The sequence below is a fragment of the Salvelinus sp. IW2-2015 genome, linkage group LG37 (assembly GCF_002910315.2).
Source record: "Salvelinus sp. IW2-2015 linkage group LG37, ASM291031v2, whole genome shotgun sequence".
NCBI classification, from domain to species: Eukaryota; Metazoa; Chordata; class Actinopteri; order Salmoniformes; family Salmonidae; genus Salvelinus; species Salvelinus sp. IW2-2015.
Genome location: NC_036876.1, coordinates 10,858,631 through 10,871,706, shown reverse-complemented (window position 1 = coordinate 10,871,706; position 13,076 = coordinate 10,858,631). Strand labels below are relative to the sequence as shown.

At 40.5% G+C, this 13,076-nt stretch overlaps 1 protein-coding gene across 1 annotated transcript in view; it reads right to left on the bottom strand.

The window, feature by feature from the left end:
• Positions 1-7,836: 7,836 nt before the first annotated feature.
• LOC111960188 (zinc finger protein 892-like) overlaps positions 7,837-13,076 on the bottom strand; it is an 83,021-nt gene continuing 77,781 nt past the window's right edge. The window contains exon 8 of the mRNA XM_070437948.1: positions 7,837-9,446. Within this exon, the coding sequence (XP_070294049.1) occupies positions 8,434-9,446 (1,013 nt within the window). The 3' untranslated portion in view covers positions 7,837-8,433. The remainder of the gene's footprint in view (positions 9,447-13,076) is intronic.

Sequence of the window (13,076 nt, the reverse complement as noted above, 5' to 3'; positions counted from 1 at the left end):
GTGTGGTATATGGCCAATATACCATGGCTAAGGGCTGTTCTTATGTATGATGCAACGTGGAGTGCCTGGATACGGCCCTGAGCCGTGGTATATTGGCCATATACCACAAACCCCCCGAAGTGCCTTATTGTTATTAAACTGGTTACCAACGTAATTAGAGCAGTAAAAATACATGTTTTGTCATAGAGTAGCCTAATTGCTTAAGTATACCACTGCTGTCTGACAAAGATCAGGTGTTACCCATTTCTGGAGCTAAGTTCACCTTGAAATGTGTAATTTGACTGCAGCTTCACTATCTCTCACTCTATTCCAGCACAGTCAGGACAGAGGGCTGTGATCAGAGATGACACTGGCACATGAAAGGTGTTCTCAATAAAGTTGAAAAACTCCATGATATCCTTGAATCTTGACTCAGACTCCAACTCTTCCAAAACACGCACAAATACATCATAGCTAAAATGTTGCAGTATGTCTGGGTTGGATGTGGTGACTGCTCTGAGTTTTGGGAAATGAACAAACTGTCTGTCAGGTATGAGCGGTGTGGTGATTTTATTTTGAAATGCTGTGACCACATGCAGCATTTTGCATGAAGTTTTAGCTTTCCCTTGGAGCTGGAGATTCACTGTGTTCAGATGGAAGGTGATATCAGTTTAAAAAGCCAGCTTTAATATCCAATGTGGATTAGGACTGTGATATATTACATGACGATAGCAAGATTTTAGTGATGCAACCTCTTCAAAGTTCCTGGAGAAGTGGCCTACTCTCTCCGTGATTCATTTTAATAGCAAACTAATGAAGTTCTTGTGTCACAGACTGGGACCAGCATCCAGGGGCATCTGGAGAACACCATGGAAATCCTTCAACCCTATCTGCTTGCTGTGGGGACCCAGAGGAGTGTGATTCACAAGTACTTCATTGTGATTGACAAACATGCAATACATTAAGTTACCAGACTCTCTTGCCTGTTTTGGTGAGCTTTTCAAAGCTAATTTTGTCTTTGGTACCTCGTATTTGGTTTTGTTGAATCATTCAGTGCCAGAAAGTGCCGCTTTTTTGCTGAGAAAGAAGACTTTCAGACTGAATTTGATGAAGATTCACCCAAGATAGTTATGCGAACTCGAGCACTTCATGCCAAAAAAGGAGACAAATCCTAGTCTTCCCTATGTGAAGGGTGTTATACGTTCTTGCATTCTAAACTCCTTGCAGTACTTCAATACATGTGAAAACTTCTGTCGATATTATGCATGATATCTTGGAGGGAAGTGGCACAAAATGAAATGAAACTGATAATACTGCACTTGATGGACAAGTACACAACATCAAATGAAATAGACAGGAGAATAAAGAGCTTTAACTATGGTTACATGGAGCAAAATAACAAACCTCCGGCAGTGAAGTTAGGAGAGGACTCTAATGACTTGGGGTTAAATGCTATCCAATCCTGGTGTTTACTTCGCAATCTACCACTTATCTTTGGAGACTTAGCTTGTCCAAATGATCTACACTGGTAATTACTGTTGCTTCAGATAGTAAAAACATTGTATTTTCTCCAATGATAGAGTATTACATTATTATTTTTTTTAACACTTAAATCGCAGAACACCACAGGTTATTCAAGCAATTGTTTCCAAAAAAAGAGGCTGCTACCGAAGCATCATTTTATGGTGCATTACCCCACATATACAAGTCGGAAGTTTACATACACTTGGGGTGGAGTCATTCAAACTCGTTTTTCAACCACTCCACAAGTTTTGTCAAGTCAATTAAGAAATCTACTTTGTGCATGACAATAAATTTTTCTAACCATTGTTAGACAGATTATTTCACTATCACAATTCCAGTGGGTCAGAAGTTTACATACACTAACTTGACTGTGCCTTTAAACAGCTTGGAAAATGTCAGAAGATGTCATGGCTTTAGAAGCTTCTGATCATAATTGGAGGTGTACCTGTATTTCAAGGCCTACCTTCAAACTCAGTGCCTCTTTGCTTGACATGGGGAAATCAGCCAAGACCTCAGAAAAAAAAATTGTAGACCTCCACAAGTCTGGTTCATCCTCGGGAGCATTTTAGAAATGCCTGAAGGTACCACGTTCATCTGTACAAACAATAGTACGCAAGTATAAACACCATGGGACCACGCAGCCGTCACACCGCTCAGGAAGGAGATGTGTTCTTTCTCCTAGAGATGAACGTACTTTGGTGCGAAAATTGCAAATGAATCCCAGAACAACAGCAAAGGACCCTGTGAAGATGCTGGAGGAAACAGGTACACAAGTATCTTTATCCACAGTAAAATGAGTCCTATATCGACATAACCTGAAAGGCCACTCAGTAAGGAAGAAGCCACATAAAAAAGCCAGACTACGGTATGCAACTGCACATGGGGACAAAGATCATACTTTTTGGAGAAATGTCCTCTGGTCTGATGAAACAAAAATATAACTGTTTGGCCATAATGACCATCGTTATGTTTGGAGGAAAAACTGGGAGGCTTGCAAGCCAAAGAACACCATCCCAACCGTGAAGCACGGTAGTGGCAGCATCATGTTGTGGGGATGCTTTGTTATAGGAGGGACTTGTGCACTTCACAAAATAGATGGCATCATGAGGTAGGAAAATTATGTGGATATATTGAAGCAACATCTCAAGACATCAGTCAGGAAGTTAAAGCTTGGTCGCAAATGGGTCTTCGAAATGGACAATGACCCCAAGCATACTTCCAAAGTTGTGTCAAAATGGCTTAAGGACAACAAAGTCAAGGTATTGGAGTGGCCATCACAAAGCCCTGACCTCAATCCTATAGATAATTTGTGGGCAGAACTGAAAAAACCTACAAACCTGACTCAGTTACACCAGCTCTGTCAGGAGGAATGGGTCAAAATTCACCCAACTTATTGTGGGAAGCTGTTGGAAGGCTACCCAAAATGTTTGACCCAAGTTAAACAATTTAAAAGGCAATGCTACCAATATACTAATTGAGTGTATGTAAACTTCTGACCCACTGGGAATGTGATGAAAGTAAAAGCTAAAATAAATAATTCTGTCTATTATTCTGACATTTCACATTCATAAAATAAGGTGGTGATCCTAACTGACCTAAGACTGGGAAATTTTTGTAGGATTAAATGTCAGGATTTGTGAAAAACTGAGTTTAAATGTATTTGGCTAAGGTGTATGTAAACTTCCATCTTCAACTGTATGCTTAAAATTGGACCAGTTTTGCATAGCTGGTGCATGCGCTATGAAGAAAAGCATAATTTCTTTAAAAAACGATTAAAAAGCTTTAAAAATTTAACTAAAACATTGGCAGAAAAACACAAGTCAAATAGCATACAGTTGGCAGACATTTGACACCGAGTCATGATCAGTCCAGGTAAAATGTTATCTTTAAAATGTGGTGGACTGGGGCTGTAAGATGGCTGAGACTCTTCAGGTACCAATTGACACCGCGGTGTTAAATGGGCCAAACACCATGGAAATATGTATCGTTCAGGTTCAGTTTGTCTTAAGGTCCAGGCCAGATGCCAGTTTCAGAAAATCCACCATGATGTTAAAGATGAGAGGTTACTGTTGATTAATTTTGCCCTACAAACAATGTCTTGATGAGCATTTTAATGCATAGAGTTGGGTGTACAACAGAGGGACCTTATGTAGTTGATGTTTAAGAACTTTTCTGTCACAAAGCATTTGATATACAGATGTCTTACAGTTGTGATGATTCGTTTGTTTGTCCCATACTGTTTCCTGTGACTCTAAAAACGCCACAGTAAGCTCTTTAAAACCAAGATGTATTGTATTGCAATATTGGCTTTTTTATTTACTTTTAATAAAGGGGACAGATGCCAAAATGTCATTTTAGAGGCCACAATTTTATTTTCAGTGTTTTTGATGTGAGTTGCCAGTTTCACAAAATCTTCCATGTCATTGAATTGCAATATTGAGCTTTTTTATATGTACATGTATTAAAGTGAACAGAGGCCAACATTTCATTTCAGTCCACAATTTTATTATCAGTATTTTAATGTATTGCAAATGTCTTACATTTAAGAATAAAGTGCTTTGTTAAATACTGACTTCTGATTTGTCTTTAAGTTCAGTTTCACAAATGCTACTTGAATGATAATATTCAATTCTATATTGAGTGAATTGGCAGTAGAGTTCTATATTGAGTGAATTGGCAGTAGAGTTGTTTCCATGATGCTCTAAATGGAGTAAATTACAGTTTGTAGAGTTATATATAAACACTGAATAGAGTAGAAATAACTCTGAAAATTGAACTCTGCAACAAGAGTAATTTTTACTCTATTTAGACTGGGACCAAATGTTATCTTTTGTAGAGTATAATTGTATTCAATTTGAGTAAAATTTACTCAGATAAATTTACTGTGTAATTTGTGTGGTATTAAAAATGACGTAAAATTGCATGAAATGTGTACAAAATGATTTTTTCTTAGACCTGCAAATACGATAATAGATTGAAGCAATGCTTTTACTATAAAGGAGATCTTTCCACCCCCAACTCTTGTTCAAGGTGGTCTGCAAACCCACAGCCTTCTGGCCCGCAGGCCTCTGCGCTAGAAAATGTCCTGCCTTCAGGACAAAGAACAGTTCCTTTAACTGCTTATCTAAGTCTCTGGTCTGTCCAAGAAGTGAGGATAAATGGTAGACATGTTCTCTGCTATCCACTTTGTTTTAATTATTATTTTGGGCATAAGGGAGGGTGGGTTTAGGTCAAATATATTTTGCTGAAGGGAGGGCCATTCATTTTCATTTCAGAGAGGTCCGATTTATATACCGTTCATTCCCTAAGCAACCCTAATTAGACTTACCTGTGTTAATGGTTTTCACAGACAAAGTTGAGTCAATTAGGATCCCAATTAGCTACTGCACATGCATCCTGGGGTCCACATAAAACATACAAATACATGAAAGTACAGAACAGCAATAGACAATAACATAAGATACAGTAAATTCAACAAATAAATTATATATATATATATATATATATATATATATATATATATGAAAGACACCAAGAGACAATACTATTTACACTTCATATACATATATACAGTTACATAAGATCTTTAGAAAGAGGAGTGGCGCTGTGATACAAGACGTGTATCTGTTTTTAAAACTAAACTGGTGGCAGAGAATTCCACGATGACACGGCTCTACACAACTGAGAGGTGCATTAAATCTGTTTTTGGTTTGGGTACAGTGAAGAAACCCATAGTGGCGTGCCTGGTGGGGTATGTACAGAGCATTCGAAAAGTATTCAGACCCCTTGACTTATTCCAAAATTTTGATACGTTACATCCTTATTCTATTTTTTTTTATTTACATTTTTAAAACCCCTCTCAGACTACACACAATACCCCATAATGACAAAGCAAAAACAGTTTAGATTTTAGCAAATCTATTAAAAAAAATATTACATTAACGTAAGTACTCAGACCCTTTACTCTGTTGAAGCACCTTTTGGCAGCAATTACAGCCTCGAGTCTTCTTGAGTATGACGCTACAAGCTTGACACACCTGTATTTGGTAAGTTTCTCCCATTCTTCTCTGCAGATCTTCTCAAGCTCTGTCAGGTTGGATGGGGAGTTTTGCTGCACAACTATTTTCAGGTCCCTCCAGAGATGTTTGATCAGGTTCAAGTCCAGGCTCTGGCTGGGCCACTCAAGGAGATTCAGGGATTCAAGCCACTCCTGCGTTGTCTTGGCTGTGTGCTTAGGATTGTTGTGCTGTTGGAAACTGAACCGTCGCCCCAGTCTGAGGTCCTGAGCACTCTGGAGCAGGTTTTTATCAAGGATCTCTCTGTACTTTGCTCTGTTCATCTTTCCCTCGATCCTGATTAGTCTCCCAGTCCCTGCCGCTGAAAAACATCCCCACTGCATGATGCTGCCACCACCATGCTTCAACGTAGGGATGGTGCCAGGTTTCCTCCAGACGTGACGCTTGGCATTCAGGCCAAAGAGTTCAATCTTGGTTTCATCAGACCAGAGAATCTTGTTTCTCATGGTCTGAGAGTCTTTAGGTGACTTTTGTCAAACTCCAAGCGGGCTGTCATGTGCCTTTTACTGAGGAGTGGCTTCCGTTTGGCCACTCTACCATAAAAGGCCAGCTTGGTGGAGAGCTGCAGAGATGGTTGTCTTTCTGGAAGGTTCTCCCATCTCCACAGAGGACCTCTGGAGCTCTGTCAGAGTGACCGTAGGGTTCTTGGTCACCTCCCTGACCAAGGCCCTTCTCCCCAGATTGCTCAGTTTGGCCGAGTGGCCAGCTCTAGAAAGAGTCTTGGGGGTTCCAAACTTCTTCCATTTAAGAATGTAGGCCACTGTGTTCTTGGGGACCTTCAATGCTATAGAAATGTTTTGGTACCCTTCCCCAGATCTGTACCTCGACACAATCCTGTCTCGGTGCTCTGACATGCACTGTCAACTGTGAGACCTTATATAGACAGGTGTGTGCCTTTCCAAATCAATAGAATTTACCACAGGTGGACTCCAAGTTGTAGAAACATCAAGGATGATCAATGGAAACAGGATGCACCGGAGCGCAATTTCAAGTCTCATAGCAAAGGGTCTGAATACTTATTTATATAAAGGTATGTTTTTGTTCTTTTTTATACATTTGTAATAAAGTATAAAAAAGTTTTTGCTTTGTCATTATGGAGTAGTGTGTAGATAGAGAAAAAATATATATATTTAATCAATTTCAGAAAAAGGCTGTAACGTAGCAAAATGTGGAAAAAGTCAAGGGGTCTGAATACTTTCTGAAGGCACCATGTCTGTATGTAAGCAAATAGATTATACAAGTGGTTAGGCATTTTCATCACATATTTAGTGGAGTCAATTTCTCCTTAACCCTCAACCATAAGGCTATCAAACATGTTGTTAGTTCTGTGTGTGCAGTTAAGGGCAAAGCGTGCTGCTTTGTTTTGAGCCAGCTGCAGCTTTGCTCGGTCTTTCTTTGCTGCACATGACCACATTAACAGACAGTAAATCAAGACGGGACAAGATCAGAGCCTGAACAACTAGTACAGTTGATGTGTCAAAAACACAGATCATCATCACAACAACATTGACTTGACCATGATAACTGATGTTACTCTGAGTTGAGCTTCCTCAACTTGTTAAATGGTCACACCCTTTATGAACAACTCCAGTTGAGGTTTAGGTCTAAGAGAGCTTTGAACCAAATACAATGCTTTTGGTTTTAATTGTATTTAAAGCCAGTTTGTTAATGACCCATTCTGACACTAACTCCTTGCTAAGAGTCTTCGTGAGCTCACTGTCTGTAGGTGCTGTGTAGTGTATGCAATCAGCATGCATTTTAGTTCTTGTAAGACATGTGGCAAATCATTTGTAAAAATGAAGAGTAACAGCCTGAAGCAACTGCCCTGAGGGATACCGCACTGTACATTGGTTAGAGAAGGTTCTATTGGATAGATAAGTAACTCTCCAACCATGTGATAGCAGGTGATGTAAAGCCATAAGTTAGTTTTTTTCAATAACAAATTATGATCAATAATATCAAAGGCTGCACTGAAATCTAACAACACAGCTCCAACTACCATCTTATTATCCATGTATTTTAGTCCTCGGAGTCAGTGCAGTACAAGTTGAGTCCCTTCTCTATATGTACACTGAAAGTCAGTAGTTAGCTTGTTCTTTAAAAAAATATGACTTTGCTCATGATGCGCACCCCTCAAAATGATACAAAAGTGCACTGGACTTGAAACAATGATACAGATGTAACCACGTGCCATTTAATGTATTATCTGAACAGCACTAGTGCTCCCAAATCAAAATTCCATGTGCATTCCACAAGTCACGTTTATAAGTGAGTGTTAATATTTTCTTTATTATTATCAAGATTAGGAAAAGTTTTGCCGGTTGGGAACCACTGGTTTAGCCAAGTCACCTTAGTCAAACTATAGATCTAACGAGCATCACTATCTTCACCAACATAGTCCTGTACATAGATTCCTGGTCTTGAGGGACATTGAGCTAACTCATTTTCTTCAGGGGCCACATGGCAAATGTAATATTACCTTGCTGTGTAATTCCGCAAAAACAGTACTCCTGTATCAATCTATTATGAAATGTTTGACCCTACCTGACTGACAAACTTTCATTTCAGTGACTGAGTGGGCAGGATACAGTGAATATGTTTGTGTGATTACCTAATATGTTGTTGAAAAGCTACCACCTAGAGAAACAAAGTAACTAATTACATCAATATTACGAGAAAAATCATATTACACTGTCATTAAATGCCTCGCTATCCCAAAATAGCCAATTATCTTGCTACTATGAGAAAGTTATTACAATATAAGTCAACTTATTATGAAATAAAGTATTTTTTATGGCCCGGGAATCATAACTGTTCCAAAATGTGTGTTCTTAAAACATGGATAACACTGTGCCTACGGCAACTCCTGTCCAACAAGGAGTGGTGGAACATTGTCTTTCTTTCTTTCCTTCTTTCTTGCTACACTTGGTGACTTGTGGTGGGCCGTACTGATATTACACACTGAAACCCGTACATTTGTGGCTGTTCCCCGATGAACCCGCTGGTGTACTTTCAGGTTGCCGCTTTCAGTGAATCTCCTACCGCACATTTTACACTGGTAAGGTTTCTCTCCTGTATGAATTCGCATGTGTCTGCTAAGGTCACTGTGGGACGTGAAGCATTTGTCGCACTGTGTGCAGGAGAACGGCCGCTCACCAGTGTGGATCCGCCGATGTATTGTGAGATCGTAACATCTTCTAAACCTCTTCCCACAATGCTCACAGCTTTTGGGGCGTTCATCCGTGTGTGTTCGKGAGTGTACCAACAAGGCACCTGAAGTACTAAAACTCTTTCCACAAACGGTACATAAGAACGGYTTCTCCCCTCTATGCCACCGGAGGTGACCTATCAGTATTTGATGTTGAATAAATCCCTTCCCACATATAGAACAGACAAAAGGTCGCTCCCCGGTGTGGGTGCGTACATGCGATTGTAAAGTTCCTGCAGACCTAAAGCCTCTGCCACAATGTGAGCAAACATATGGCCTTTCTCCAGTGTGAACWCGATGGTGCTGTTTTAGAGCCACCTTTGTTTTGTATCTCTTCTCACACTGGCCACACTGGAAGGGCTTCACCTCAGAGTGAACGGTTTCRTGTCGTCTCAGCTCATATGAACATTTGTGACCCTTCCCACACTGGGAGCAGATGTACTTGTTCTTCCTGGTCTTCTTGGCTGAGGAGCTTTCCGTCTCACTGACAGGCAKGACGTTGTTCTCAGCTCCAGCTTCTCCAGAGCCCAGGATCCCACTGTCCTCCTTTGGATGGTTCTTCTTGATGTGCTCCTGAAGGGTGAGCCATCTCCTGTTGGAGAACTGGCACTGTGAGCAGGAAAAGCCCTGGGACTGGGGGGACTTGGCTTTAGCTTGTCCTGCAGGTAGAAATCAATGTCCTGATATAATGGTTAGTTATTGAAAATAGTAATTTTTATTTTCCAAAATACTTTCAATACATTGGTGAGACATTCAAATACTTCAAATAAAAGTAGTTGACTTGGCCAGTGTATTTAAATACACATACGTAAATACTCATGTATTTCAACTCTGTTTTGTTGTGGATTGAAACATTTTTGCATTCGCTAATGACGCCTCACATCCCCAACTTACATATCCAGTTTTGGAATCAGATTCCAAGATTCATAAAATTCCATAATGCGGTATTTAAATATCATAAATTGGTGTTTGTGGGATTCATTTCTTCTACTCAATGCTTTATGACATGTTTTGATTGGGTTTTTCATTTTTGTAAGATTTTGAACTTGAAAACAGTTCAAAAGTTTAAACCCAAGGCGGTCACTTTCCCTAGGGTATCTTCATGGCAAGGCGTGTGAGCATTTAAATCCATTGCAGCTATACAGTATCTATGGTTTCCTTTTACAGAATATAATGTAAATGTCGTGGGATATAGACTGAGGCTCCAGATAAGAATGCTATTTCTCCAATAGTAGCAGAGGATTTAGGAGTAAATGTAACCAGTTGTGTGGTTGTATGTTTCTAAGTTAGGCAGTTCCCTTTAATAAGTTAAATGAGACAAAGTGTTCTGGCCCCATTGGCTGGCTCATAACAATGTCTTTTTATTAACAAGAGGAATAAGTCATATAACAAAATCTATACAAAAACTTTGCCAGTTATGACAGCCTTCATAATGTGTCAGCAGGGATGCATCAACTAATTTGCCACAGGCCAATTTCTTTCTGGAGCAGATGGTCGTGGGCCGGAACATAATAAAAAAAATTGTTTTTATATGCAAAATGACGCACATGACGCGAAACAGACATTTGACTAAAACAATCATTTCAAAACCTTGATTACATTTGAGACAATTGTCCTGCGAAGGGTGCCTTCTTTTGGATGGCACGTTAAATGGGTGTCCTGACCTCTCGCGTGGTCTTTCAAAATCCCATGGTGCTTATTGTAAGAAGTAGGGATGTTGAACGTGTCATGGCTAAATTCCATCATGGCCAACTGAATCATCCCCCCTCATTCCTAATTGGAATATATCCCTCCTCACTCTGCCACCTGAAGCTTGATGTTGTGGGGGTAGAGTTTTGGCATCAAAAATGGTCACTGTGGCATCACTGAGGTGGGTGCTTGACATTGATAGTGGATGAGGTGCGTTTCCCTACCTGTGTAAAGTACTTTTGGAGTACCTCAGTTAGCTGAACAGTGCTATATAATCCAATCATTATTATTATTTGTATACAATCAATTATGTCTCTCTATTATGCGTGGCAGTAACTTGGGAATATATTCCGAATGAAAAAACCAATAGCTGATTTCCTGGTGGATTTAACGTCTTATGTTCCAACAATGAAAATCTAAATTTGGTCCGCGGGTCGCCAGTTGGGGAACCCCGCTGTACGAGCCCACGACCTCAAAGAACTTTTGGACAACTTAAAGACTTTTTCTCGATGAAACTCGCTGGTGTATTTCTGGGTTGCCGCTTTCAGTGAATCTCTTACCACACCTTATGAACCATCTGCTAAGGTTTTCTCCCCCTGTATGAGTTCTCATGTGTTTTTTTAACGCAGCTGCTGGATGCAAAACGTTTGTCAGGCACAGTGTGCAGGGGTACGGCCGCTGCGCCTGTGTGAACTGCGGCAGATGCAGCTGTGAGACTTTCAGGTTTTGTTTGAAACCTCCTCCTCAAAGTTGACAGGCTGTAGGGTTGCTCACGCTGTGTGTGTTCTCATGTGTACCGCTCAACTGACCTGAGTGCTTAAGGTTATTCCACAAACGCTACATAAGAACGGTTTCTCCCCTCTGTGCATCCGGAGGTGTTGCGTCAGCCCATATGAACTGTATAAATCCCTTCCCACAGATAGAACAGACATAAGGTCGTCTCCCCGGTGGTGAGTGCGTTCATGTGACCTTTAGAGATTTCTGTTTTCGCTAAAGCCGGCTGCCACAATGTGAGCAAACGTCTGTCCTGTCTTCAATGCGATTTGGCCTGGTGAGACTTTTCTGGTGCTGTTTAGATCAATCCTTCAGTTTTGTATCTCTTCTCACACTGGTCACAATGGAACGGCCTGGCTTCAGAGTGAACATTTCATTGTGTCTCAGGTCACAGTGGTCTGAAACCTTTTTCCACACTGGGAGGCAGTTGTCCTTGTTGATTGATAAGACAGAATATGAAATAAGAGGGTGTTTAGTCAAGGAACTAATAGAAATAACCGAGCTAAGGTGGTGAAGCATCAACTTCTCACGACCGTAGTCCTGTACAGCAGCTCAAACTATTTTGTTTGGGGCCACATTCTGGTCTTCACTGAGGTCAGGCCCACATGCAAATTGTGTAATACTAAACTGTATAAATATCGTAAAAAAAACAAATTGATGCTCCCTGACTCAAGAGCCTAGCTTTGCATTTCAGTGACTGTTAGTGGGGAAGGATACAGTGATATGTTTGCCTGTGATTACCTAAATAATGGGTGTTGAAAAGCCTACCACTAGGAGAAAACAAGTAACATGATATTTCTAACGAAAATCAATCATTACTACTGTCATTAAATGACTCAGTATTCAAACAGCAATTTCTTTGCTACTATGAGAAAGAATGTTTATTACGTATGTAAGTTAATAATTGTTAACTTTGAAATAACAATTCTGCGTTATAAAATGGGAAAGCATAACGTTGTTAAATATAATGTGTGTTCTTAGACATGGATACACTGTGGTTACTGCAATTCCTGTCCAACGAGGAGGCGGTGGAATTTTGTTGTCTGCTAAGGTCACTGTGGGACGTGAAGCATTTGTCGCACTGTGTGCAGGAAGAACGGCCGCTCACCAGTGTGGATGCCGCCGTATGTATTGTGAGATCGTAACATCTTCTAACCTCTTCCCACAATGCTCAACAGCTTTTGGGGCGTTCATCCGTGTGTGGTTCGGGAGTGTACGCAACAAGGCACCTGAAGTACTAAAACTCTTTCCACAACACGGTACATAAGACGGCTTTCTCCCCTCTATGCCACCGAGGTTGACCCATCAGTATTTGCATGTTGAATAAATCCCTTCCCACATATCAGAACCAGACAAAAGGTCGCTCCCGGTGGTGTGCGTACATGTGATTGTAAAGTTCCTGCAGACAATTGGTCTTTTACTAGGGCCGGGACAATACCAGTAATCCGCAATACTGTTAGTATTCGTGCAAGGAAAAAACAACACGAAGAGTATTTACTCTTTAGGAAAACAACCTCAAATGTTTGGAAACAAACATCAATGAATGTCATCCAGGTCACATCATACACGGTTTATTTCGAGACTATAGGCACACAATAGTTTTTACATATAGCAAGGTTTTTAAGGAGCCAAACGAGTGGGTTGGTCTGCTTTGTGTTTTCATTTTTGCTATGGAAAAATATTGCTAATACTGGTATTGTCCCAGCCTTACCGCTTCTCACAGTGGTGAACTCGATGGTGCTGTTTTAGGCCACCTTTGTTTGTATCTCTTCTCACACTGGCCACACTGGAAGGGCTTCACCTCAGAGTGAAGCGTTTCGTGTCGT